At 34.9% G+C, this 27,338-nt stretch overlaps 5 protein-coding genes across 9 annotated transcripts; 1 reads left to right on the top strand and 4 right to left on the bottom strand.

Annotated features, from left to right (window-relative positions):
* The first annotated feature begins 915 nt into the window (after positions 1 to 915).
* LOC140974073 (biotin carboxyl carrier protein of acetyl-CoA carboxylase 1, chloroplastic) lies at positions 916 to 4,519 on the top strand. Of its 3 annotated transcripts, none has more exons than XM_073437296.1 (8): positions 916 to 1,090; positions 1,267 to 1,441; positions 2,446 to 2,499; positions 2,561 to 2,727; positions 2,813 to 3,143; positions 3,390 to 3,461; positions 4,078 to 4,143; positions 4,235 to 4,519. In XM_073437296.1, exons 2-8 carry the CDS (start codon positions 1,271 to 1,273, stop codon positions 4,256 to 4,258), a joined length of 885 nt encoding a protein of 294 aa, XP_073293397.1. In that variant the 5' UTR covers positions 916 to 1,090; positions 1,267 to 1,270; the 3' UTR covers positions 4,259 to 4,519. The 3 variants fall into 3 exon arrangements, with proteins under 3 accessions (XP_073293397.1, XP_073293398.1, XP_073293399.1); XM_073437297.1 differs by having other exon boundaries at positions 936 to 1,174; XM_073437298.1 differs by lacking the exon at positions 916 to 1,090 and adding an exon at positions 1,168 to 1,186.
* A 580-nt stretch (positions 4,520 to 5,099) lies between these two features.
* On the bottom strand, positions 5,100 to 5,868 carry LOC140972308 (protein TIC 20-II, chloroplastic). The gene has a single exon (XM_073434754.1). It carries the CDS (start codon positions 5,821 to 5,823, stop codon positions 5,218 to 5,220), a length of 606 nt encoding a protein of 201 aa, XP_073290855.1. The 5' UTR covers positions 5,824 to 5,868; the 3' UTR covers positions 5,100 to 5,217.
* Positions 5,869 to 6,361: 493 nt separating this feature from the next.
* LOC140974071 (membrane-associated protein VIPP1, chloroplastic-like) lies at positions 6,362 to 14,860 on the bottom strand. Its single transcript, XM_073437293.1, has 11 exons — positions 14,643 to 14,860; positions 12,689 to 12,813; positions 12,483 to 12,593; positions 9,805 to 9,869; positions 9,646 to 9,727; positions 8,327 to 8,401; positions 8,056 to 8,126; positions 7,885 to 7,967; positions 7,309 to 7,373; positions 6,956 to 7,030; positions 6,362 to 6,590 (listed from the first exon to the last, which is right to left on the bottom strand). Exons 1-11 carry the CDS (start codon positions 14,770 to 14,772, stop codon positions 6,474 to 6,476), a joined length of 999 nt encoding a protein of 332 aa, XP_073293394.1. The 5' UTR covers positions 14,773 to 14,860; the 3' UTR covers positions 6,362 to 6,473.
* An 806-nt stretch (positions 14,861 to 15,666) lies between these two features.
* Positions 15,667 to 17,411, bottom strand: LOC140974070 (uncharacterized protein At5g01610-like). Its single transcript, XM_073437292.1, has 2 exons — positions 16,733 to 17,411; positions 15,667 to 16,050 (listed from the first exon to the last, which is right to left on the bottom strand). Exons 1-2 carry the CDS (start codon positions 17,267 to 17,269, stop codon positions 15,988 to 15,990), a joined length of 600 nt encoding a protein of 199 aa, XP_073293393.1. The 5' UTR covers positions 17,270 to 17,411; the 3' UTR covers positions 15,667 to 15,987.
* A 2,007-nt stretch (positions 17,412 to 19,418) lies between these two features.
* Positions 19,419 to 27,141, bottom strand: LOC140974068 (U1 snRNP-associated protein usp106-like). Of its 3 annotated transcripts, XM_073437291.1 has the most exons (13): positions 26,917 to 27,141; positions 26,427 to 26,479; positions 26,147 to 26,315; positions 26,001 to 26,064; positions 24,456 to 24,535; positions 24,219 to 24,366; positions 23,635 to 23,696; positions 23,356 to 23,418; positions 22,951 to 23,009; positions 22,563 to 22,644; positions 20,731 to 20,774; positions 20,413 to 20,637; positions 19,419 to 19,644 (listed from the first exon to the last, which is right to left on the bottom strand). In XM_073437291.1, exons 1-13 carry the CDS (start codon positions 27,061 to 27,063, stop codon positions 19,626 to 19,628), a joined length of 1,215 nt encoding a protein of 404 aa, XP_073293392.1. In that variant the 5' UTR covers positions 27,064 to 27,141; the 3' UTR covers positions 19,419 to 19,625. The 3 variants fall into 3 exon arrangements, 1 of the variants encoding a protein (XP_073293392.1); XR_012174713.1 differs by lacking the exons at positions 19,419 to 19,644; positions 20,413 to 20,637 and adding an exon at positions 22,777 to 22,826 and having other exon boundaries at positions 20,725 to 20,774; XR_012174714.1 differs by lacking the exons at positions 19,419 to 19,644; positions 20,413 to 20,637 and adding an exon at positions 22,777 to 22,823 and having other exon boundaries at positions 20,725 to 20,774.
* Between the last annotated feature and the right edge of the window lie 197 nt (positions 27,142 to 27,338).

Below are 27,338 nucleotides of genomic sequence, written 5' to 3'. Positions count from 1 at the left end.
ACACTCGTCTATAACATAACTGAACAATCACGTAAAAATCAAACAATTACAACATAATTTTTCTGAAAATCATTGTGTAGAAAAACAACTCACTTCTTTCGAATGAAATGTTTTTTTTACTACATTATCAGATTTGTACTTTCAAACCAACTATTTATTCATTTACATGTATTTTTTTTTCACATCATAACCAATTCATTCATCTAAGTTGCAAAGGGAAAAAGGTCCATTTATCCTTCAAATGAAATATGCCAACATAATTGATACAAATGATACACTTATGCATAATAAAATGTCAACTTACATCAATTTATTTATCTTCTATTTTGGGAGCATAACACAAATTGAAAAAAAAATCTTTTATTTAAAATCTGGCGATATATCAAATAAAAAATCGCGATATAATGACTGTAAATATTGATGTAATGATCTATTAATATAATTTTAACATTATTTCAAATATATAATCAAGTTTTTTGTATTTAACATCTCTTATTCTACTCTTGTTTTAATGATATAGCTCTATTTACTGAATTTCAGAAAAATAAAAAAAAAATTAAATAATTTTTTTTATAAAAAAAATATAATTTAAGTAGAAAAAAGTAACTAGGAGAAAAGATTGAAATCCACGTGTTAGATGGCATTTAATATAGAATTTAGTTTACACATTACTTTGAGAATGAGTTTTATGTGAGACTGTCTCACGGATATTAATCGGTGAGACGGATCAACCTTATCTATATTCACAATAAAAAGTAATACTGTTAGCATAAAAAATAATATTTTTTATGATGACCCAAATAAGAGATTCGTCTCACAAATATAATCCGTAAGATCGTCTCATATAAGTTTTTGTGTTCGAAGACAATCAGTAGAGATAGGCACAAAAGTTGATGCTGAGCTGGCAATTGTAGTTGAACCTCTCACCGCCACCTTAAACACACCTAACTCAGACTTTAAACCCCTTGTTCAACTTTCTGGTTAGGGGGCGACGTACTTGGTCCGCAGCACGACGTACAACCCCTCTGGGCCCATCTTATATATCGTCCGGATCTCCGGGACCTAAGCGCCAGCTGATCGTCACGTGCAGGTATTATCCTCAATTCCCTTCCTTCGGCATCATCGACGCGGCTGAGCCACTCTTCTCTGGCGGCGGATTTACACGCAGAACACAGCGAGGCACTCTGTGTGTGTGGTTTTGGTTTGCTTTTTATCTTGTGTTGAATCTGTCTTTTACTTTGTTTTGTTTTTGTTCGTTGCGTGGAGAGCAATGGCGACGTCGTTTGGAGCAGCGAATGCGACGGCGGCCTCTGTGGCGGAGAATGCGCGTAAATCCTCCCCTTATCTGCCGCTATGCCGCCTCCATCTGTGTCACAGTGCGTCCTCGGATAAGGTTTCCTTCTGCTTCTCTGCCAAACCTAAGCTCCGTCTCTCTTCCAAGGTACAGATGCTTGGTCTTTTCGGTTTGATAATGTTTGAGTAGTTCATGGTGTTTTATCGTTTTTTTTCCCTGAAATATTAATGTTGTACCGTACGAAATTGCGTGATTTGCTTTGTGAAAGCTACTGAGATTCTCCTCTGATCTGTGAGTGTCGCAGAATGACATTTTTTTTATTATTAATTGTGTGATCTGTTCGGTATCCGATTTGTCTAGAGTGGAAAATCGGTTTATATCTGTTATGGAGATTAAGTTAGGAGAAAGATGAATCTCAACGTGATCGTGGCTCATGAATGCACAATAACCCATAATGGAATGGTTGGGTTTTGTCCACTGATCGAAACTCGTCGAGTCGAATGTTTGTTTTTTTTTAAAAAAATAGTCTCTGAAAATATACCAAATAAACACTAAAAGCCACATTCATCGGAGACGTGGCCAAGTGGCGGCTGTGTGAACTATTTTAAAAATTCTCAATTGTTATCGAAATTGAGTGAAATGGGGGTGTTATCAAACTAGTGTCATATGTTAATGATAATTGCAGGTTTCCAAACGTGGAGTTGATCTGTGAAAAAATAACAAAAATGTTAGAAGTTATGTGCATTTTTATATTTTTGATATCTGAGGTAATATACGGAAGAACTCTTTCAGTGTTGGACATCACGATTCCAATCAAAATACATAACCACCCTGGTATTACCATCACGATTCTAGTGGAGAAAATGTATCAAGAAAAGAAATTTTGATAAAAATGGTCTATGTACTGGCATTGAAGGACCCAATGTGTCAGTTCTGCTTGAATTTAGAAACTTGAGAAACGTTAAGTTTACCTTTGTCGTCGCACTTGCTTTATTTAGACTAACTCAATCCAATCTTTCACCCGGAGGAAAATAAGTTCATGTTACCTTGTTATTGCTATTTTCACATTCCTGGTTAAGTGTAAAACAGTTATCCTATTTCTCATTCGACTCACAATAATTCTGATTCCGATGTTGATTTACGATCTCTAGGGTTTGCGGTCTGCTTGGAACTGTTCTACTGTAGTGAGAGCACAATCGAATGAGGTAAGATTTCCCTCACGGATTTCATTTGAGGAACTCTTTTCAAATTTCTTTTGCCTTCAAGGTTGCTGTGGATGAATCCTCAAAAGGCGAATCCTCAAATCCTGTCAAGCCAGAGACTTCACCTGTCGAAGCCAAGGATGTGAAGTTATCGAAGGAAGCTCCATCTGCCTCATTGGCATCAGAAGAAACAATATCTGAATTTATGAATCAAGTTTCAAATCTTGTCAAGTACGGATTCTCAGTTCCCAATGCCTGTGGGTGCCTCTTTCAACTTTTTATTGTGTGCAACTTTTTCCTCATTTTCCTCATGCAGGTTGGTTGATTCTAAGGATATCGTGGAGCTGCGGTTGAAACAACTTGACTGTGAACTTTTAATACGTAAAAAGGAGGCCTTGGCTCCACCTCCTTCTTCTCCTGTCACATACATTCAATCACTACCTCAGCCTTCTGTACCGCTTCCCGTCCCAGCTTCAGCCTCTCCTTCACCAGCACCAGCACCAGCACCAGCACCAGCACCAGCATCAGCAATAGTACCTACTCCACCTAAAGTTCAACCATCCAAGTCATCTCATCCACCTCTTAAATCTCCCATGGCTGGAACCCTCTACCGAAGTTCAGCACCTGGTGAACCACCATTTGTTCAGGTAACTAATGTCAATGATGACATTAGATCTTAAAATCTATGATACACAACTATTGTGGTTTTTGTCTTTACTGTAAGAAATGCGAGACTGCATTCTTCAAAACTGTCTACTAATTTTATCTTAACATAGATTTACTTCAACTAAAAATGGTTGTGTGTGTACATGACAAGACAAGTAGATAAAGCACTCAATGCATTTCCTGCTGCTATGATCATATTATCTTCATACATAATACACCCTTTACAGGTTGGGTCTAAGGTACAGAAGGGACAGGTTCTGTGCATCATTGAGGCCATGAAATTGATGAATGAAATAGAAGTAAGCTTTCATTTTTGCAAATAATATGATACTGCCTCGACTGCTATTATTGTTTCTACTTTTCATTTTGAATTAGCCAAGTAAAATCAAACTATAGTTTCGGCTTCCTGGACTTCTCAATTCATATAAACTTCAAAGGTATTAGGTTCGAAACATTGGTTACTTTAACATACTTGGACATTGGAGTATTATATTTTCTTTGTTCCTTTAAGTGAAATTTCCTTGAATACATAGTTATCAATCTTTGCACAGCCTGATCTCTTACATAACATGGTCCATTTCCTCCGTTCATGGTCTTTCTAAAGTGTATCTAGTTTCAGTACCTCATAGTATAAACTGTGCAAAGAATTTTACATATTGTGTTTTAGTGCTTAGTAACAGTAGATTTTATGAAATGTTACCTTTTCCAATCAATATCTCATGATATTTCTTGTATTTCCCATTGTTAATCCCCCAGCCACCTATGCCAGTTCATTAAATAAACCGAGCATACCGTGTTCGTACCTTTACTGTATTCTTTATATGCTACTACCGATTTAGGACTTGCATCATTCTGTGGTAAATTTATCATCCTTCTCTTACATGTCTCACAATTGCCTGAAACACGTATCTGCAGGCTGATCAATCTGGAACAATAGTCGAGATCCTTGTAGAAGATGGCAAGCCAGTCAGTGTCGACACTGTGAGTGATTGAACAGCATCATTTAATAACAAAACCGATTATTTCATTTTTGCTATGCATGATCTAATTACTTTTATACTTTTTTCTACAGCCCCTCTTTGTGATTGAACCCTAGAGCAGAAGTAGTCGAGGTACCTACATCACAGGTGCAATATGAGTGTGTTCGACGTGGGATCACGGCCAAATTTATTTATTTTAAAAAAATTGCGCACATTGGCTTTTATTTTGCAAGAATGGAACTTTTTGTTAGAAAGCTGAAAGTTGAACTAAATCGAGCCTTGGTTAATTATTTTTGTGATATCAAGTTAAGAAGTTATCATCTATGAGTGTATTTTTTGTTTCCTGCTGATGATTATTATAGTTTGACTATTGTATACTCCGAGTAATACTAAGATTTTCTTTCTAAAAGCACCTTGTTGAACTCTTTTCATTTGAGAAATCCCCTGATTTTGGGGTGATCTCAAATTACTTTCGTGTATTTTTTTTTTTATTTTGTAAAACTTACTAAAATTTTCACATTCCTAGTTTTCAATATTAGAATTCTATGCATCCTTATCATGATTCGTGTCATTGAGACTGTTGGGGGGGAAAAGTGGGTGAAAGGATATTTCATAGTACTAAATACCATAGGCATAGTCAAGAATATTTAATAATTTTAAATGAACAATGGTATTTTTGCTTGGGGATCGGAAATGGCCAAATTAATGACAAATATGAACTCTCAAACTTAGCAAAATATCTTTTTTCGAATTAAAATCCCATATTCATCTATTCAAACAAAAATTACGTTTTTCATTGTATCATATTATTTTGCAAGTACAAAATAATTTGGTCCATTTTATACAACAAAAACGTCTCTCAAACTTTTGATTTTCGACTGGATAATTAAAAATAGCGATTTGATGAAATATTGAAATGAATATGGAATAAATTTCTAATTCAAAAAAAATATGGAATAAATTTAATAAGACATATCATTTCTTTTTTCAATAGCACCAAAATACAAAAATGTATTCTCAATTTTCTGTTGAACAAAATTACAAACAGAGCACCGGCGGGATGCGGTGTCCTCAGTCAGTCCAGCTGCCGGCCCGCCGCCTCCGCCACAAACGGCAAATATGGAGTTTTCCCGATAATGCTGGACACCAGCCCATATAAGAAACAGCACGTGACGAACACGAAGAGCCCGCTGTGGGCCCACGCGGTCACCTTCAGTGCGATGCCGCTCCTACCGGGAGAAAATATCCTCTGTAGCAGCACCGGCACGGCAAGCATCACATCCAGAACCAGCGCCTGCAGCGCGTTGAACCGGGCGTACCGGCTCAGATTAGGGTTCCTGACGACGCCAAGGTAGAGGCCGAAGAAGGTGACGAAGCTGGCGTAAGGGACGGAATGGTAGAGGGAGAGGAGAGGGATGAGGGGCTCCATGGGAACGGCGAGGAAGGGGTATTTGCTGAAGAGGAAGCGTCCGTACTGGAGGCCGTTGAAGAAGGGGAGGAAGTATGAGGCGGCGGAGATTAGGCGGTCGGTGGCCGGGGTGGGAGTGTAGGAGCACTTCGTGGTGGTGGAGAATTTCTTGGGATGGTGGCGGAGGTGCGTTGGCGGCGGGAAACTCCGGACGGAGGACTTGAGGAGGCTGAGTGGGGTGTGAGCGGGGCGGAGGATTGGGAGGGATGCCATGTTTTGGTTTGGTTTGGTTTGGTTTGGTTTAGGCTGTGAGGATTATGCCCGAAATAATTATTTAACTTGTTATTTACTATTTACTCAATTTTAAAAAATTAAAGTATAAACTAAGTACAATATTTCTTTTATATTATAATATTTTTATGTTTGTTATTTAATGTACTTGAAGAATTTTTGTATTTTCTAGTAAGATTTATTTTGTTTTTGTTTTATATTTTTTACATTTTTTGTGGTTTTAAGATTGTCTAAATCAGCTAATGAAGATTTGTTAATTATTGTATGTATCATAAATATGTTTCTTAGTAATTGATGAAAGAACATCAAGATATGGAGGCAGGGGTAACTTTTTTCCTCGTGAATCTATCTATATTTACAAATATATAATAAAGTCGAAAATTTGCACTAAAGAGAGTTTTGTAAATGATATATAACATAAAAATCAGGAAAAAATAAAATATAATTTTAAAAAAAAATACATAGTCATATCATGAAATGATGCAAACCATGAAGGACATATTCACAAATACTCTGAAAATTAGAGAAATCTAACAAAATATTTATTATATATAATAAGATATATTGTAAAATATAAACAATGCATAAAATATAGACAATGCATGAAACAATGAGAAACCAAATGCAAGCTACTAGTATTCTTTGGCTTTTCGCCTTAGTTCATTCAGCTCCTTTTCAACTTCAGGATCTTGAAACTTTAATGCAGAGCTTGTGCTCAACGCCGTTCTCCCTTCCGGAAGCTCTCCCTTCTGCCCAAACACAAATGACAAAAAATTTCAATCATTCAAATATTTCTGATCAAAATACAAAAGCGATGATGGTGTCTCGGAGGTGAAAAGAGAATGCGATACATCACGAAATCAAATCTACGTGGTTCGGTCACGGACCGACCCTTACAAACATGACAGAGTGCCTAGAAGACGGACTCTATTAATATCTTTTAATTTATGATATAAACATCGCTAATTTATGTAGCTGAAAATATGTGGGATAGATATGGTAAATCTTTCAGAATACATGTGTCATCATCATATCTTGAAAAGTTGATTAGATTTCTGACAAAAAATTTATCACCAGAAGGAAAAAGAAACCCCGGGGTGAGAATTTGAGATACCTTTGTGCTTCCAGATAATTGTTTCTTCAAGGCAGCAAGGTCATCATCAACCGAAGAAGTCTCTAACATGGCAAACTACAAAATGATATTTTAATCGATGAAATCCAAATTCTGCTGATAAAAAGTTAAACACAGTTCAGAACCACATAGATATCACATTTCTGGTTTGTATATAGCCTATAATCAGCATCACACGACTGGCCAAACCAAGCATGACGAGTACAGGACTACAGGGGAACGCATTATCGTTTGACATGGAATGTTAGAGTACGACAAATTCACTATGATGCTAAGAGAATGAAAAAATGTCAACTTTGAGAGTTGAGCTATAGATAAATACAGAAGACAGCTACCTTTCCTTCAAGTTCGTCACTGGTCAGCTGGTTAAGCGCTTCCGACTTAGATTCCAATGTCAAAACTGTTGAGAGGAAAAAAAATATTCTTTTCAGGTACTAAATCTTTCAATTTTTATTTATCTGTATCAGCATACCATTGAAAAGCTACGATGAAGGAATTATATGCAAATTATAATTCCAGTAAATAAGATTCAACTAGAATTGATCCAGTAAAATCTCCTGCGTTTCAGAGAAAAACAGTCAGCTGGGGAAATTGATAAGAACGCCTGTCCCAAACCAGCTGAAGGACAACTTAGGTTGCATTTGGATGGAATCATTTGCAATTGATAAAAAGATTTTTAGGATGGATCTCAACAAACTCCACTTTGTAGGAATTTGAAATCCATTATGTTAGCTTACGAGCAAATTAAAAATGTAAAGAGAGGGATTTCAAGAGTGCTAAAATGAGTGAGATGGATTTATATCTAGGATTGAGACAATTTTAAGAACCTAGCTTTTAATGCGAGAACGAACATTTGGAAAGAATAATAGAAGCCTAAATCTCTTGGAACAAAAGTATGAAGGTCACTTTACCTTTTTCCTCCATCCTTTCGAAAGCTGACAAAGCACTGCTTGTATTTACATTCCCCAACATCTCACTCACTTTTGTTGCAGTCCTATAGAGAAGGTAGCCAGCTACAGTCAATCAGTGTAAATTGAAAAAAAAAAATGAACAGGCAACAGCAACAAAGGGTAAGAACAAACCTGGCAGATTGAGCTCTTGCTTTAAGCGTATCTTTTTTAGACTTCGCTTCTTGTATTTTGCTTTCCAGTAGCTGGCAAACAAGAATTATATGTATCAAGATCTAAGCACGGGCACATTCATGGATAGAAAATAACATCTAATGTTCGGTTATCATGAATACAAGAAAACGGCTATACAAATTGTCACCAACTTAAATAAGGAACAACCATTTGTAAGATAAATATCCATTCAATCGACATCGTTGTAACACAATAATAGATAGTCACCCACCCTTGTGTTGGAGACAAGGTTATCAACTACACTTTTCTGCTGATCTAGCTGAGCCTTCAATGCAGTAGCGTTATCCTGCAAGATTAGTCACAACAAAGTAAGTCAAAATAGAACTTACATATTTTCGTTGCATAATATTAAGCTCTGATCCACTACAAAGACAATGTACATACTGTCGAACTAGAAAATAATGAAGAAATGTAACTTTCTGTGTTATGTTGTCAAACCTAACCCAGAGATCAGAGGGACTAAATGCTTAATATTGATCCTTCAACTGTATGATAATGGCATCTGCAGACGGACTAAGACCACAACTAGAATTTTATTTAAAGTAACACATCAGACAGAAATTCAAGCTAACATAATCTGAAGATACAATCTCACTTCTCACTAAAAACAGAGTAAGATGAGTTATAATTAAAAAGAAGAAGAAAAAGAAAATAATAAGCATGATATATACTATACGATTACCATAAATATATATAACAGATCCCCCACACATTATGTCCGACACTCAACTCCAGACGGACATTTAAAAGTTTATATAAGCTAAAATATCAGAACCCTCACCCCTACACCCACCAAACACATGCAATAAACCAAAATAGAAAAACAGGAGAAAAAAAAGGTCCTGTCCATTATCACACGGTCCGATTAGATGTCCCATCCAATCACACTATTAAAATTAAGACTAAGGGCAGCTAGGTTTTTAATCACAAATTTTCATATTTCAATTTGAAAGTATATTCTCCCCAACAAAAGTTCACCTCAGTCATGATCATGTTTTACCCACGCCACCAATGTTATCTTTAAGGCAATATATAGATTTGCTTGACGTTACTTTTTTACCATTCTTTTGAGGTTATTTATGTGTTAACACAATTTTTCTTATTAGGGATGCAAAAATACAATTGAAACATATTCATCAGCTGTGTAAACTAAAAAGTGCAAAAAAGCAACTAAGAACACAAAGCACTTGGTCATGACTAACATGGTATAAGTTCTATTGATTTTCTATTTTCACTAGAGCTAGATTAAATCTTATATCCATAGAAATAGTTAATTGGATCTTGAAATATAGCATGTACCTTGAATTCATTGAATAATAGTTGGTTTGCGTGGATCGTGAACTAAAAAAATAAGCATCTTTCGCAAATGAACTTAGATTGATCCTAGCAGTTTAGATGGTAGACAGTTCAATAAACTTAGAAATACAATAACATAAATTGTTAAACATCTCAAAATAAGTTGCTTCCAGATTTTTAACAAACCAAGAAATTCTAAAACATCAATTTTATGGAGAGATGGGTTGCCCTTACAGCATAAGATTTTCTCCGCTTAAGAGCTTCACGAGCAAGATCCTCGTCACCCTTCCCAAGAGCAAGTTGCGCTCTGCGATACCTGTGTTCAGACCAACAATGAAGTAACTGCTTCAAGGAGATGCAAGAAATAAAAATGAAACACTCCTTGACGTTTACCAGTCTTCCGAAGCTTGTTGGGCAGCTTTATATTTGTTCTCCAACTGCTTTTGAGAAGCCAAAACCTACGTTAAATACATGCACTGATAAGTTTTCGCTACTTGTTCCTCTTTCTTGTAAACTTTTAGATTCATTATGTAATCATAAAGAAATGCATGTCTAGAAATAATCAAAGCAAAGAGGATAACCTATCCAAACAAGACAAGGGGGCATCCTGGGGAGAGACTAAAATTACGTCCTAGAATTTTTGGTTGATAACCTTAGTTCCATAATCACAAAACAAAAGAAAGCTGGATTCTCGAGCAAAAGAATGTGTTTTTATTTGATATTCTCCAACTCAAAAAAGTTACAAATGCTTTGACCCAGACACAAAAAAATGTCAGTAGACATGGATGTGATCTTTTTTGAAAAACAACCATATATGCATACTCATCTTCAGTGGAAGAGTGAAGGGAATATTTTTTCTTTATACTACTGAATTATTTTTTTATTTTTTTTATTTTGTTTTTGCAATTGATGACCTAAGGATAGATAGTGAGACTCAACATCAAAGAGCGGTTGATAGAGCGGTTGATAGTTTCTCAAAATCCTAGGTCTATTGTTAGATAAACAGCATTCCTAATTTAAAAATTAGAGAATTTTGGATAATCTAATGCAATGCTTTTGTTTAAACATAGAGGAATAGTATTAGAGATAGAGAAAGTGGAAAAATTCTACACTGTCACGTGGTCACGACTTCAAATCCAGATTAAATCAACAATTGAATTCTATAATTCTTCCAGTAAATCTCCTGATCTTGGGATTCCAATTGTTCATAGAAAAGGTATTACACCCTATGCCAAACATCCTGTTGAGTGCAATAATTGTCCTTGCTAGGTAGAGCAATCAAAACATGGTGTTTGAGCTGTTATACGGATTAAAATATTTGAGTTACACCATTACCGCTAACTATAGCTTGCGATAAACCGGCAAGCGCTCAATCCTATAATTGGTATCAATCCCAAAGTCACGGGTTTGATTTTCATTGATTGCAAGGAGTACAATTATTGGAAGAAAGATTGTTAGGTGAAATTATTGTCCCAGATGGGTGGAGCAACTGAAACATGGTGCTTGAGCTGTTATATGGTTTAAAAGATTTGAGTTGCACCATTACTACTAGTTATAGCTTTCGGTCCAGCGACAAGCGTTCGGTCCTGTAAATCCCATGTCTAAATCTATCCCCTATGAAAAGGTATCTTTCCTCACAACTGTCTGATGAAGAATTTCCTCATAATGTATAGGAAGCTTTTAAAATTCCAAAATGAAAGGAAGCAGCTCTTGAAAGATGAGAGCTCTTGGGAATAACAACACTTGGAGTGCATTGACGCTGCTGACTAGAAACAATGTAGGTTGTAAATGGATTTTCACCATAAAATACAAAGATTGGTGGATCATTGTAAAGAGACAAGGAGAGACTTGTGCTCAAAGATTTAATTCAAACGTATGGTGTTGATTACTTCAATTCCAAAACTAAATACAATGGTACTAGAAGATACCAGTGACTAGTATGTTGTATGTAAACTAATCTACATGTCTCATACACATCCTGATTGTTGTTTGTTGATCGTGGTAAGTCAATTTATACGTGTTTCTAATAAGAAACATCTTGAAGCTATCTATTGTATCTTGAGGTATTCAAAGGCTACTCATGGGAAATGTCTATTTTCAAAAAGACCGATCAATGTGTGGTTAAGTGTTTATAGACACAGATTGGGTCGGCTCTATCACCAATATGAAATCTTTGTTTGTGGAAATTTGGAACTTGGAAAGATAACATACAGAATATTGTTGCTAGAAGCAATTCCAAGGGCTGAATTCAGGCTTATAGTACAAGGAGTCTGTGAAATTCTTTGGTTGAGACCAGTTCTAGAAGTGTTAAAGAAAACAGTGAAGCATCCCTTGGGATTATTTTGTGACAACAAGCAGAAATAAATGTCACTCATAATCTAGTCCAACATGATTAAACAAAACACATAGAGATTAACATTTACTTTATGAAGGAGAAAATTGAAACTAGAACAGCATGCTTGCCATTCGTACTAACAGCACAACAAACAGCCGATATTCTGAGCAAAAGGGCTTGCAATACCTGACTTCAAACATTTAATTAGCAAGTTGGGCATTAGCAATATCTAAGCACCAACTTAAGGGGGTGTGTCAGAAAGTTATGGATTAGAAAATCCTTGTTAAGTAAATTCTTGATTAAGTTGGTGTGTCAGAAAGTTATGGATTAGAAAAACATTTCTTCGTAGTAAATTCCTAACTTTCAGTAATAAGAATAAATTACAAAATACTTTATTTTGTTTTTACATTTCCAGTTTTGTTCCTATTTTCTATGGACAGAATAGTTATTCCTCACCTATAAATATGTTATGTTTTGTAGATGAATGTATCAACAAAAAATGATAAGTTGACTTCTTTATCCAAAATAGTTCAATATTTACACTTAATGATTGACTTGCAGTAATTTGTCTAAATTTCAGCTTTGTATAAAATTTTAATATTTAGCAAAATCTCCAACACTTTGTAGAAAAAGAAAGAGAACCAAAGGGTGATGTTCAGACGCTATCAAAACGGATTACTTCTCCTTTGGGGAAAAACAATGAAAAAGCAAAATGTAATTTTGAACTGCGACATACTTGTGCTGTAGCTTGACGCATCTTGACCAAATCATCATTCATTTCAAGTACAGTTTGATCCAATATTTTCTCTGGGTCCTCGAAGGTGCTTATGACAGCATTTGCGTATGACTATGATTAAAATAGACAAAATACAGTCAATAACATAATAGAAACATAAACACAAAGGTGTAGTACTGATTAGATTCACAGGAATGCCAAACAACCTTGACAACTCTAGTAAACCGATCAAAAAGGTTCATTTGAGTACCAAGAGCACCCACTCTACCACTCCTACATCTAGATCTATTAGAACAACGTAGACGTATTCCAGAATATTTTGGAGTACCCACTGCACAAAAGAAAAGAAAAAAAGAATTAGCTCCATGATAGTTTAAAATTATATGTGTAACACCTTAAAACACAATTAGAGATCAAATACAAACATAATTATTGAAGCAATAGAGAATACTTATCATAATAACGTAAATTATACCTGCATAACAAAAGGAAGTTGTGCATGAGAACAACTCATAAACCTCCTCTCATCATGCCCCGAGGTGGGAAAATAAAATGTGTTATATAGGTCTTGAAAACAAAGGAAGTAGAAGATGATCCAAAATCAGAGGGTCAGCAGACGTCGTACATTCACGCAAAATTTTGGGATAAATATAAAGATTAAATACAGCAGATCATACACAGAAAATCTTCATGACCTCAATCTATGATAATGAAAAACACCAGTGGAGTCAAGCACAGTCCATTTGTTACATAAAAGAAATCATCCTAAATTATACATCAAAGTTGTCAATGAACTTTCAACAGCAAGTAGATCAGCCGATAACATTTTACTAGCTAAGCCAGGGCATCTGATTATCACCAATATTATTCAAAATTTTCAAATAATGTGAAGATGGTAACAGCTTTCATCGATAATAAAATCTTATAACAGCATATGATGAGCATGTAGTTTGATATATTAGGGATGCATTTGGACGGGATGATTGAAATCTACATGATAATTTGATAGATAGATGAGATTTTGAGATCTATAAAGGCTTAAAAAAGGGCAGCGGAAGAATTTAATATTCGATGAATTATTTTCTATTATTTTTTTAAAAAAAATCATTGAATTATATATTATTTTTTTTTGGAAAAATCATTGAATTATAATTAGCGAGCAAACATAATGAATTTCGATCATGAATCTTAATTCTTTGATTTCAAATCTATCAATGCAAACAGACTCTAAAGGAACAAGCAAACACGACTTCTATTGTTATAAACCACAACTCTCGTTCCATTTTGACTCCCAAGAGTTTCTGTAATACAGGATGAGAAAATTTATGATCTAGTTGGGAGAATGTGTGTGTGCCAGTAACTCAAACTGCAAATTCATAGATTTGAAACTTCATTATAGTAGGGTGTGATTTGGCCCAATCCAACTATGCAACTGGGGGATATTGCAAATGCATAGATTTGAAACTTCATTACAGTAGGGTGTGATTTGGCCCAATCCAACTAGGCAACTAGGGAATGAATATCGAATGAGTGCTGCTATGGATATTTCAAATTTCTCATAACATAGACCTTAGAAACTCAAACCAGAGTTAGACTGTAGCCTGCACATTTCTTTTGAACTTAATCCACATCCACTGTGGATACAGTCGAAAATCATAAACTAAAGACAACAAAATTCACGAAACACAACCCAATTTCTCTCTTGCAGAGCAGCACAAGGATGTGACCGTGTGCAATATTCCTCAGAGGATAAGCAAATTTAGAACTCTCTCACCATTATAAAGTCAGATGTATATTTACAACTAATATACCACGTGGGAGACCCACAAACATTCAAGTCATAGACTCATAGCAGTCTATACAAACATCCAATCTTAACAAAAAAATCAATCCAAAACCCACAAACAATGATCATTTACAAAACAAACCTCCCAGTAAACGCAAAATCAAATTCTTTGAAAGAAAATTCCAAAACAAAAGGCTAAAGCATATGATAGTTACAAAAGCAGTACTTCTTTATCAACTCTCCCCATATTCCATAATCCCATTAACAATATCGAAAGTATCCACTAGTCAAAATCGCCAAAACTTCAAATCAAACTACTCCAATTTCACAGTTAACTGCGAAAGAAAATAGCCATAGGAATGCAGAAGAGTTACCTCCATGGCCAAAGAAAGCATGCCTGAAACTGAAAGATTGTAGCTTTACAGTAATCACACCTCTGTTGGAGGAGGGAGTATCAGTAGAAGTAGCCATGTTTATCCCTGTGATTGGCGCTCTTACTGCCATGGCTCTGTGATTATTAGTTTGTTTCTTCGTTTGTGGTTAAATGGGAAGGAAGGAAAGCAGAGATGGATGAGATTTTTAATTTTAATTTGTATTTCTTCATAATTTCTTTTTCTTTTTAAGAATATTTTTTTCTTTCCTCATTTGTTTTTGTGATTTATTAAAATATTGGGCCTGTCACAAATTTGATCCGATTATTATTGGGCTGATCCATATTTAATTGATGGTATGTGGATCATTCCAAAAAATATTCCAATATGTGGAAATTAGTTTTTTCGTGAATTATATTTCTGTGTATGATATGAAGTAATTTCCTCGTAAAAATTTAGAAATTATGTTAAAATTATATGAAATAATTTTTAAATAAAAAATATTAATATTACATTTAAATTAAAAACTAAAAGTTGATTTTGTGTACGATTTTTTTTAATAAATAACAAGAATAAACATATGGGTAGACAACCTTCTGTTATTTTCACATTTTGCGGTTATTTGCAATTTTTTCTTTGATTTAATATGTCATGATACCAAGGCAGTTACTCTGCATTCCAAATATATTAGATAGAGTACAAAAATCGTCGACCAATTTCGATATTAAAAACAAATGTTTAACTAAACATTGTTTTTTTGGGTAAATTGAGAAATAGGAGCAATCCAACTGTATCACGTCTTATCTCATGAAATAAACTGTGGTTTCACGTGACATTATATTTCAGCCCCATGCCAACCTCAATTAATGCCAGATTGCATGTAACAGGAGTAAAATAATTGACACGATTCTTTCTTCCTACCTCAGAATCCCAACCAACTAATGACACAACACAATTTGTAGAATGAGGGAGAGCTACGAAGCCCTAATAATTAAGGGCACGAACTTTGACATCCCAAAAACGAAAGTGTAAGAAACATGAACTGTCCATGCTTATAGACAAATTATGATGCTAGCTTGCAGTTCAACAATATAATCCACTTTTCACATTGCATAAAACTTGGACACAAGGACACTCCTATACACAAGAAAGTAAGAAAAAGGAAAGGGCAACGCAAACATTTATCTTTGCTATTATACAACTCAAGACATCAAAACCACACAAACCATGTCATCAGCATCTACTCCATGTCCTTCGAATCTCAATGATGCAACTGTGAATCACCACAACTCTTCAAGCGTAGCATAAAGCTCAAGTTAAAGTTCAACTTGGATAGAAAGTGTTTGCCTTATGAATCAGCTATCCGCTCCTCACCTGCAAAAGGTTTTCTCCACAAATTTCCAGATTCATGCTGCAATAAGAAAGTGATTATTTTATAAATACAATAATATGGCTTACACACCTCATCCAATGGTAATCAAAATGAAGATATTTATATGGAAATTCACTAGCTGGCTGACACCTCTACCAAATAAATCTCAAGCCTCTTAAAGAAATTCCTTTTCATGGGTTTGGGGGCTTGTAGATTTACTCGACTTTTTTAAAGGATTTGTGTATTATAGAGATTGTGTACCTATTTCAAGAAACATGCATCTTATCGAAAAACTCAAACGTACTGCATCAACCAGCACAACAGCAAACCCTTTCTTGGTAAATGTCACAAATAATCAGCAAAATTTCGTTATTCTAGATACAACGAAATGGGATTCTTTGGTAATAAGACTATTAAGCTTAAAAACTGATGATGTGCCTGGAATATTATTCCTCATCTACGAAATCCTCGTCAAAAATGAAAACTTGAGAGCAACTTTCAGGGGTCGATCAATTCATTAACTACCACAAAACATTGTATTTTCTTTTTTGAATGACCACATCAATTGCATATGCTAATTGATAAATTAATCGCTCACGACTAAGCAATTAAAATAGCACGAAACGATTTGATAAAACCTGAAAATCCTAATCCAGAAAGTTAAAAATATGAAAGGATGATTTGCTAACGGTGAGAGTATCTGATCTACAGAGATACAAACCTCAGCAATCCTCCCGTGATCATTAAAGAAAAAGACCTCATTTCCTCGTCCTTCCCCCTCCTCAACAGCATCACAATCCTTAGGCTCCTCAAAAAACGACAGCGAAAACTGCTTAAATACCACCCCAACGTCAAAGTAAATCAACCCAGAGCTCGGAACATCCACCTGGATGCCCTTCACAGGCAACCACAAAAACAGCTCCTGAGTTGCAACCCCAGACAAATTAGCAATCTTCCCGTAATTGACGAAGCCGCTAATGTTGAACGTGTACCTGACACGCGTCTCGAATTTGGCGTCACAGGGGGACGGAGGCAGCAAATGTAGCTCGAACCGGCCGGAAGCGGGGTCCAGAGAGAAATCGGAGATGCCCTTCGGGAAGATGCCCATCGGCAGGCCGTTCGACTTAAGAACGTCGTAAAAAGACCTCGCCATCGAGGAGTGGGGATCGCTGGGAGAGAGCTTTTCGCCAGCCACGACTACGGTTAACGCTAAGATCATCGACGATGCGATGAAAAACGGGTGATTGAGCGTAGACATTTTTGAATTGTTCGCGTGGAAAAGGGGGGAATTTAGCTAGGGACTTTGGGAAAAGGATTCGATTTCAGGTTAGGGTTTAGACTCCACAAATGCCGAGATAAATTAGGGATTCCCACTTCCATCAAACATGTTTCGGGAATTTTAAAACGGTTGGAGGAAAATATTGGTTATAATATTTTGTCGAAAATTAATAATTTTTTATTTTATTTAAAACATTATTATTGTTTTCTATATGATAGATTATTTAAAATGTAAGGGTAAAATAATTTTGAAATTTTAGCATATTTTATTTCTACGTAAAAAAAGAGAGAAAATCAGAGTAAATTATTGAAGATGAGAAATCATTACGGAAAATAAAAAATACAGATATCTTTTTAGCATTAATATTTTAGTTAAAATTTTATTAGATTGAGGAATCGAATTCATTTTCGATTATCCAAAACTAGCCATTAAAAAAACAATTGATATATTCATCAACCATTTTCTGAAAAAATTATGTCTGTTTTTTGGCTTCATCTCCATGTACTATCTAGTAAATAATAATGTATATTTTCAACTTTTAAGGATATCCAAGTTAGTAGAGTAAATATTTTGTCAATAGTTAAGAATTTGATTCCTCTTACCAACACATTATTGGATGAGCTTATCGCACAAAATTTGCTCAATGTGGTTTACTTGATTAGCGTAATTTTCAGGTTATTGTATTAACCCTAGGTTTATTCAGTGCATGTCAAAGAGTAGTAGTTGCGTGTTTCCATGGAATATAAAATTTTTTTATTATCAAAGTATAAAAATTCTGTACCTCTTATACCATATTTGCTATCATCTCACATGCTCCTCCATTTAGTAATAGTATGTCGTAATTCTTTACATATTTCATTTCATTAGTAACTTAATTTTTCGAATTATTTTCAAATTCCCAATATATTTGATACCCCATGGGCCCTCTAGGCCCGGATTACATCTTGGAGGCCCAGATCACATTTGGGTGGGAAGTCCATCAGGACCCATGTATTTTTCTATAAATACCAGGTTTGAGCGTACAGTTGAGGGATTCAATAGCAGGATTCAATATGCTATTTTTCAACAGCACCTTTAGCTGCTCCCTCTTATATGCCCAGTCTCTGACTTGAGCGTCGGAGGGGCTACGCCGGGACACCTTCCCGACCCTCTTTTAACGGTCTTATTCGTGATTTCAGGCTCGGGACAATTTCGAAACTTGCGTCTGAACTAGTGACACTTGCTGGAATCGGACCATAAATTTCCCGTGAGTATCAATATTTTTTCTTATTTAATAGACGATATGATATAAAGATTGATATTTAAAAATACTAGTGTATCTATAATTACATAATCAGTTCAAACACATGTACAACCTTGCTATAATACTATCATTTATCGAATGAATTTTTTCGGGCTTAGAAATATTTAAGAGACATTTCAATCTTTTTCTGATCAATTAAAACAAGAATTTCTAATTTTTATTCTAAATTATATGGGGTTAAATAAAAATGCAATTCACTTTTTGATATAATTGTTTATACTTAGTGTGCGACTCGTTAGTTGGGATTAGGATTTTAAAATTTTGGGATTAGGATTTAAAAAAAAAAAACAGTCCCATAAATTAGATATTAAGTAAATAAGAGTATATTAATAAAAAAAAAATAAGTAAAAATGTAAATAAATTTCATATAAATAAATTTTAAATGAAATTATATAAAATAAAATAGAAATTTTGTTTTAAAATTTTATTTTTTCAACCATTTTCTTAATCTATGTTAGATAACAATCTTATATATTTGGAACATAAAATAATACTTTGTCTCACTCATTTAGACTTGTATATATTTTCACACATATTAAAAGAGTATGGAAAAATAAATTTTGTAACGCACTTTTTCATTTTCCTAAATAAAGATTTTAATATAATAAAACAATTATACATATGATTAATGATATTAATTTAATAAAAGTAAATTGATAAAAGAATAAAATAGATAACATTAAATATAGAAACTAGCCGAGTGAAAAATAAAATATAACCTAAATAAGTAGGACGAAATGAGTATAACTAGACGGATGAGTATTATATTATCCTGTCTTGTTCAATATACCGATGAAGCCATTTTCCAAACATGAAAATTCCCAGTTAAGAATAAATTGCAATCATCTAGTAATCATAATGCAACTCAATCCGACAATACGCACGAAACCAATCTCAGTTGTTAGTTGTACAGCTCAAACAGGTAAAACAAAGCACTATCTTCGCATAATAACCATCTTGTCCAATAACCTAAGACTTAAATTTCACATCCCTTCCATACAAGAAATCGGGCTTCGCTTGTCCGCCTGGTATTTAGTATCGGTCGTGACGCCTGCAAAGCAACCAAAAACGGCACATTTAGACAAAAAATTCATTGATTACAAAAGGAAGAATAGCAACCGGGTGTGTGTGTGTGTGTGTGTGTGGCTAGCTAGGTTGACGAAATATACAATCAAGGAATGTGAAACAAAGTGAAGGTACAGCAAGAATTAACCTTTCTTGGACGAAATAATGCAAGTCGCGTAAGGGAAATAAATCACAACAGAGGAACCAAAAATTTAAGGGAATCGTGCAGACACCCAGGTTTTTGTACAAGCTACTCTATCTTTGCTTTAAACGTAAAAAAAAATCTATAATGGCCAGCCCAAATCAGTGCATCTCGAGACCTGAAGTTTAATTCTGTCTGCCATTTCCTCGAGAATGCAAAGTATTTGTAGGTTGATATTTTTCACAAGAATGGCTCTTTTAGAAGCTAACTTGTTATACTAAAATAAGCCGAGATGAAACTGACTTAGAAAATAAAAAATTAATCAGGGACCAAGCACCATATATATTTAATTTGGCAACAAAATTACTGTCCAAAAAGCAACGATCCACGAGAAAATTTGACTTCGATGCCTCCAAGCTATAATAACATGGGTAAAAATACGCTTCATTGATGTAAACCTCAGATTCATAAATAAACAAGATAAGTACATCCAGACAGTTCATAAGCATAGTAGGAATCAACAATGTAATGACAGGCTAATCCCCAGACAAGGCATATTTAGGAGTGATGCAAACAGAAGCAACAAACAAAGACAAGGCACATGTAGAGAACCTGTTGCGATCATAATCCCTTGATCGTTCTATTGATCGAGAACGAGACCTTCGGCGACTCCTGGAATCATAGCTGCGAGAAACATTTCTATCTCTTTCACGCTCACGGTCTTGGTGCCTATCACGATCTCTGCGGTCATAATCCCTTCCATGGTCACGGCTATCAACTCTATCGCGATCCCTGCTAGATTCCCTTTCACGATCCCTGCTTCTCTGATCTCTGGATCTGAATCAATACAAGAAAAATATTACTCAACCAGTAAGCGAAGAAACAGATGTGATTTTGTATTGAAACGCCAGAGATCATATTGAAATCAACCTTCTCTCTTCTTCATAGGCTTTTTGTTTCTTGTCTCTCTCTTCCTGGTAATTGATCACAAAGAAACACATTTCATAGAATTTAAATTCCACACACGTGATACTAGACATGGCATCTAAACAAATCAATGCACATAAAACATGTCATTCCTTCATCAATTTTAAAAATTCAAAAAAATAATTATACTGAACTCATTCAACCTCTGCTTCTCATAATCAAGACGAGCCAAATTATCAGATAAAACAAGTATTTCTACACCCAACTGCAAAAGAATATGTTCCTATCACTCAATAAAAACACAAATTAACTCATCACACGTATTTTTCTTTTGCAAAACAGTTTGGAATTGTAGACCAAAATTGCAAAAATTTATGGTCATGAGTCAAGACTCACGACAGATAACAAGGAATAATACCAACTCCCAAGCAAAAGATAAAGTTCGCTGGTGACTGATGCATACACACCAAAAGGGACATTTAGAATGATTTGATTAATATGTACCTATGATTCACTACATGATCAAAACTGAGACCATATGCAGCAACACTGCCGTAGTGTGTATGACATGATGGTACTTGGTATGAGTATCAGAAATTGAAAAATGCAGATGATGGTATCAGAAAATTGGGACACTTTTCCATAATCTCAGTCCTAAAATAGTTAGTTCCAACTTCCTCAACAAAATCCAATTTCCATCATTATTTAATGGGTTTTGTCTCAAGTAGAACTTGCTATTCAGAAGGTCTTCATGTAAACTTAACAAACAATTAACAAGTTCACAAGTAGCACATGGCTAAAGAAGAAAATTAAACCAAGACCAGGCATACTCAATCAATGACAAATTCCTTGCTATTTCCAGCATGCATATCATTCATCAATACTTTCTTCACCCCTCTCTTTTACTTTAAGATTCAACAAAAGGAGAAATTTAATATTTTCATTGTTCTATAGGCATTGTCAGTAATTAATGGTTTTGGTTTTAGATATTAATAAATTAACGGACAATCAAGTTTCAATGCAAGCTGTTTATATTCAAAGATAAAATCTAATCTAAACACAGATGCGGCAATAAATATTGAAGGATAGAATACAAAATTTTGATTCAGTGTAATGATCTACGGTGGATGGAGCAAAAATAATTAGCCAATGTGACAATATACCAAACAAATAGAAAATTGTGACTTCCATCTTTCAGGGCCGCAGGCTTGACCACAAAGTCTACTCATTGGACCATGTGGATGTGCCATGGTGGTCTAGTGTAGGCTCCACAAGTGTCAGCGGTAAGGGGTAATGATGAAGTGAAACACTGAGATGAAATGAATGTGAAGAACCTGATTTGATTTCTATCATGCAATTAGCAAGGACAATTGTGATTCTAATGATACTACATCATGTCTTGAGCTTGTTCAAAATATTGTTCAGCAGCTGACTAGAACATGCAAAATGACATTTAAAAAGCGAAAATTGCCTGAATTTATCATTTAAATAATCATGGCGTCCATTTAAGCAAAAACTCACAAAAGCCTTGCACTGAGATTTTCTATAGAAAGAGTTGAACGATCCTATCAGCAATTGAAGCAAAATGTTCAGAATAACATCTTAAGTAAAGCAGCAGGGAGCATCTATAGAATTAATAAGATTGCTAAAAGCACAAGCATAGAGAACATAACTTTTACACTTGACAAGCAAAAAAACACATTATATACTGCTAAAAAGAATATAGTAAAGCTAATTTTTTACTTTAAGATGTCATGTTTGATTATCACACAACACATTTATTCAAGTAAAAAAAGTAAGTGGATTTAAGTTGATAGTAATTTGGGAAGTAATACCTGGAGTTCAGCCAATTTTTCCCGAATTTGCATGTAACCTAAGTGAAGCTTTCCGCCAAAATGATCTGCTAAACGACGATCACTGAAAGACACAGAAGATCCACCATTTGTTGTCACAAGTTTAAGCAACAATGTCATGGAGATGCAAACAGAAGCCGGTCAATCTTTATCTACAATAGCATGATCAACAAACATGAAACAGAAAATAACGCACATTCTGTAGCTGCAAAAGTTTATCCGCGTAAAACTGGGCCCATAAGCCTGCTGGTGACAAGGAGTTATAATTTCCAGGTCAAACACTGAAGCACCCAAAAGCCTTATAACTACTTATTCCTCCTAAAAGCTACAAATCGCATTCTACAGCAAAGAAGTTTGAGAAAAAATATACCTGTCATAAACACTCAAGAATGCTCCACAAATGTCACAGACACGAAGCTTCTGATCAGTCTGTAAAACAAGAATGATGCATAAGAATCACATATTTTTTTACATAAAACTTGTTTTTTTATTTTCAAAATCGAAACAGCAGCCCTAACAGGAAAATATGGAAAAAAATTTGAAATGATTTGTTAGAAAGTGAATACACAATAGCAAAATTTTGTAGGTTTGAACAAACAAACAAGTTCGTAATTATGGAAAAGAATCTTTTGTCCAGAATTTTCCATCAATTTTCTCCTAAGTTTTAACAATTAAAATCTGGTTCATATAATTCATCCAGAAGCAAAGAAGAATTAAGGAGACGTCAACAGATTAAGGAAACAAAATATTCAGAACACGGATACGACTAACTTACAATTCGCACATCGGCAGCTGTGTACTTTGAAGGATCTGCCACAGGTTCCTGACGTGCTGGAAGCTGGTTAAACAACAACAAAAAAGGAATCAAATTCGAGCACACACATCAAAATAGTAAAATTTATCAGGTGAAATGGAAATGAAAATAGTAAGTGGCAAACATAACAGCGAGTAAAAGCATAACAGAGTGATAAAAAAAAGTGATAACATAAACATATCTTCGTATGTGAGCTACAGACCACACAAAATTCAAATATTCAATGAAGTACAAGTAAACCTTTTTAAGTGCTTCAGCCTCTTCCAAAGCTTTCTGCGCTTCATCTACCATTCCTTGTTCACCTGAACAATGCACAAACAAATTGGTATTCAATACAGTCTCTAATGCATGCAGCTCATAGCGAAAGGTTGAAAAATATATTTTAAAATGTGTGCAGATCATAGCGAAAGGTTGAAAAATATTTTTTAAAAAAAGGATAAAAAAAAGAGAGGTGGCATTTCTCAGCATGACTATCATTTCCCATAATTCATTATAAATTGGTTAACTTAAAGGATCCTTCGAGCAGGTCCATTAAAGAAAAAATTAAAGCATCGTTTTTTTTTGTCCCCACAAAAACAAGCAAGTTCCACTAACATTGGAAAAAATGGAGATCAAGAGTAGATGCCAAGGAAATCTGCCATATCTTCATTCTAAATGAGAAAAAAGGCTTCTGATCCTTGAAGTATAGTTAACCATAAGAAAATTGAATTCAGAAATCCTGGAAATATAAACCATCAAGTATGTGTCATCAATTTTTAAAGCTTGTCCATTCTCTGAAGTCAACCTTCATAGTATTTATGTTTTGATTGACAGAAAGATCTTACCAAGATCTTCAGCTTTCTTTAACTTCTCGTTGATCATTTCTTGAATGCGAGGATCTGAGACAGCTGCAGGCAAGGAAGACGCAGTGTTTGTGGGGGGTTGGGGAAGGGATGCACGATCTTTGTTGAAAGCATCCAAAAGAAGCATCGACTGTCATCATAGAATATTAATACTTTACCCACCCCATGTTCACCATCACTAGTTAAAATAAAAAATGGATTATATTAAATCAGACAAACCTGGTTGTCCGCTCTTTTAATTCTTAATTCTTCAACCTCTTCCAGAGCTCGAATCTTCATGTCTGTCTTGCCTTCAAGATCTATAAAATCAGATCAATACCATCAGATGAATATCAGAAGGACAACCAACTTAATGAGAAAAAAAATGGGAGATTCCTTGTGCTTCACATATTCTTCATTGGATTCGAGGTAATTTTTTGAGTCACTTATACATATGATCAAGTTAGAAAGGAATATTTTAGGTCAGGAGAGGAAAACCATGATGGGATTATTCACAAACTGATGATTCTCTTGTGTCTCATTTCTATCAACCTATCAAACCTTCAATGCTCATTTTGAATCAAGGAAAAAATTAATAGACATTCAGCTAAATAACTATACGTCTACCCCATGGTTACAATCACAAGTAATATAAGATTACATTACGAGTCACAAATGGAAAATTCAAGGTTTGAAGTAGTACATGCATAGCTGTTGTTGTCATCATTAACGGCACTAACATTTGTCGTTTCTTTTCATCAGACATAATATAAAGGCATCAGAACAATATGCAGCCCACAGAAGGTTCTTCTTGTCTTGGTTTTCAAATCTTACAACAAACTAGTTGGTAAAACTACACCGCATTTTCAGTACTCAAAAATAAAATTAAAATTAAAAACATCGTATAATCAACTCTAAAAGTCACGAATTAAATGCCTGAATATATTTTCATATCATGTTCTTCATATTTGTAAGTTGGACATATCAAAAGAATTCAAATCCAAGTTTAATAGTGAATATAAAATGCATGTTTAACATGTTGACTTGAGACTGAACAAAACAATGCAGAAAATCAGTTGCTACAAGACAGAACCTTGCAGAAAGAGACTAAAATACACTACAAAAAATATTATTAAATCATAGTATCTATTTCCCAAGAATAAGAACATCCATCAATCTCTCAACCCAGATAAATAAATGTTGAAAGTTTCTACAGTCAAATTAGTGAAACCACTAGGAAGCATTTAACAGAGAATCAGAAAGATATTGCACTACCCGAGCAGCACAAATTTTTGGCACCAATCTAAAGTTTCCTAGATGTTCTCGTTCAAATTATCAAATATTCTTTCAAAAATTGTTACAAACTAAGACTTTTAGTTTTCATGAAGAAACAATACAAATATATCTTTCGCATGGACATAAGAAAGTAGCTTCCATCAGTTTCTGTTAAAAAGGTAAGATGAACACACTAAATTCTGAAGGGAGAGACATAAAATCTTGTTTCACAGGCCAAGGGGGAGCAAGAAACAAATACAGCTCAATATTTCATCAAGAACACATAAACACTACTAACACCTCAGAGCCTCGATTCAAATTCAAAATAACGAGAAATATGAAAGTCACTGAAATGCCAAAGATTTCATACATCATACTGAGCTACTGGAAAATCTTTCAAGATCTTCCTTCCGGCTTAAATGCAAATCACGAGATGAAGATTGGGAATCACTGTCCCACTAAGATCCACAAATGACAGCGAATACCAACTACGAACACAATTAGACTTACCAAATTGATCAGCCTCCTTTAGTTTCGCTTTGATTTGCTTAGACAACTCAATATTTTCTGGTGTCTGAGATGACAAAAGATTAAATAATTACAAGGTTCAAGAGGAATGGGTCAGACATAGAAAAACATTGCAAAAAGATACATACCTGGGTGACTTCGGTTACAGAGATTGCAATAGCTGCTTTAGCATCCTCTTCATCAAGTCTCCTCAAAGCCCTGGAGATTTTACGATCGCACTCAACAATAAGCCTGTCTATAGTATCCTCCAAGTCCTTGTCATAATTGTCAAGACCTTTTGCTTTCGCTTCCTCGTATCTGTGTAGAAGTCAAAGTAACAAAAGGACATCCAAACTAGAGGTAGGACGATGTGATAACAGCATTCTAACTGGTGCACCATAGATTACAAAAGTACAAAAAAAAGGATACTCTTTTCTCAGCGGTAAAGAATGTATCTTGGGGCATGGTCCTTTGTCCATTTTCTGCATCGAATTCAAATAATTAAACAAAAAATGCAAACTTGAATTATCAGAAACCGCAGGAAGTTCAAACTTCAGACAAGTCATTTAGGTAATTTTCTTCAAATCTTCGAAAGTTATTCAGGCGCAGAACGACAAATATATAGCCTCGATAAAAAAAATACAGATAAAAGGCAGCAGCAGCAATGCGTAAAAACTAACTTCGAGACTTTCAGAAGCAAAATCAGGTCACAGCACATTTAATTTTCTTCAAATCTTCGAAAGTTATTCAGGCGCAGAACTACAAATATATAGCCGCGATAAAAAAAAATACAAATAAAAGGCAGTAGCAGCAATGCGTAAAAACTAACTTCGAGACTTTCAGAAGCAAAATCAGGTCACAGCACATTATTCATAATACGAAAAGGGGAAAAAAAAAAAAAAAGCAATAGCAAAATTACCGTAAGCTGGAAAAGCTCGTGAGGGCAGATTCCGGCGAGGAAGAGCCGGCAGACATCTCGATCGTAGTATTTTCGCGTCACCTCTTTCGAGTCGCCATTCCGATTCGCTCCCATCAGCACGTCCAGCTGTTTCCTCAGCGCATCCATGGCTTCTTCGACCTAGTTTCACTCTCCCAGAACTACCTCAACAGAGGTGGACCGTGGATTAGCTGTTAGGGTTTGTTTTGGTTTATTAAAATAAATTAATTGATTATTATTTTGGCTGCCTGATGTTTGAGGAATTACAACATAGCCCCTAAACTTTTGTGCTATGTTACTAATTGGCACTACAAAATGATAGTATTCATTTTCCATCCTTTTATTTTCTGTGTGTTTAAAGATTTGACCATAAAAGCATTAATTTGTTATTTGATCTTACAATC

This window comes from Primulina huaijiensis, chromosome 3 (assembly GCF_012295235.1).
Source record: "Primulina huaijiensis isolate GDHJ02 chromosome 3, ASM1229523v2, whole genome shotgun sequence".
Lineage (NCBI taxonomy): Eukaryota > Viridiplantae > Streptophyta > Magnoliopsida > Lamiales > Gesneriaceae > Primulina > Primulina huaijiensis.
Note: the sequence above shows the minus strand (reverse complement) of the source record. Positions and strands in the feature narration are given on the sequence as shown.

What these genes read in the sequence shown, in the direction of transcription:
- LOC140974073 (XM_073437296.1), top strand. Translation starts at nt 1,271, where the DNA reads ATGGCGACGTCGTTTGGAGCAGCGAATGCGACGGCGGCCTCTGTGGCG. An exon ending in TGAGAGCACAATCGAATGAG is followed by an intron (nt 2,500 to 2,560) that starts GTAAGATTTCCC and finishes TTTGCCTTCAAG; the next exon opens with GTTGCTGTGGATGAATCCTC. An exon ending in CAAGTTTCAAATCTTGTCAA is followed by an intron (nt 2,728 to 2,812) that starts GTACGGATTCTC and finishes TTCCTCATGCAG; the next exon opens with GTTGGTTGATTCTAAGGATA.
- LOC140972308 (XM_073434754.1), bottom strand. Translation starts at nt 5,823, where the DNA reads ATGGCATCCCTCCCAATCCTCCGCCCCGCTCACACCCCACTCAGCCTC.
- LOC140974071 (XM_073437293.1), bottom strand. Translation starts at nt 14,772, where the DNA reads ATGGCAGTAAGAGCGCCAATCACAGGGATAAACATGGCTACTTCTACT. An exon ending in TGCTTTCTTTGGCCATGGAG is followed by an intron (nt 12,814 to 14,642) that starts GTAACTCTTCTG and finishes TCTTTTGTGCAG; the next exon opens with TGGGTACTCCAAAATATTCT. An exon ending in TGCGTCAAGCTACAGCACAA is followed by an intron (nt 9,870 to 12,482) that starts GTATGTCGCAGT and finishes TATTTAACGTAG; the next exon opens with GTTTTGGCTTCTCAAAAGCA.
- LOC140974070 (XM_073437292.1), bottom strand. Translation starts at nt 17,269, where the DNA reads ATGTCTACGCTCAATCACCCGTTTTTCATCGCATCGTCGATGATCTTA. An exon ending in ATCACGGGAGGATTGCTGAG is followed by an intron (nt 16,051 to 16,732) that starts GTTTGTATCTCT and finishes TTCTTATTGCAG; the next exon opens with CATGAATCTGGAAATTTGTG.
- LOC140974068 (XM_073437291.1), bottom strand. Translation starts at nt 27,063, where the DNA reads ATGGATGCGCTGAGGAAACAGCTGGACGTGCTGATGGGAGCGAATCGG. An exon ending in AAAGAAAGCTGAAGATCTTG is followed by an intron (nt 23,697 to 24,218) that starts GTAAGATCTTTC and finishes TGCATTGTTCAG; the next exon opens with GTGAACAAGGAATGGTAGAT. An exon ending in AAAAATTGGCTGAACTCCAG is followed by an intron (nt 20,775 to 22,562) that starts GTATTACTTCCC and finishes ATCAATTACCAG; the next exon opens with GAAGAGAGAGACAAGAAACA.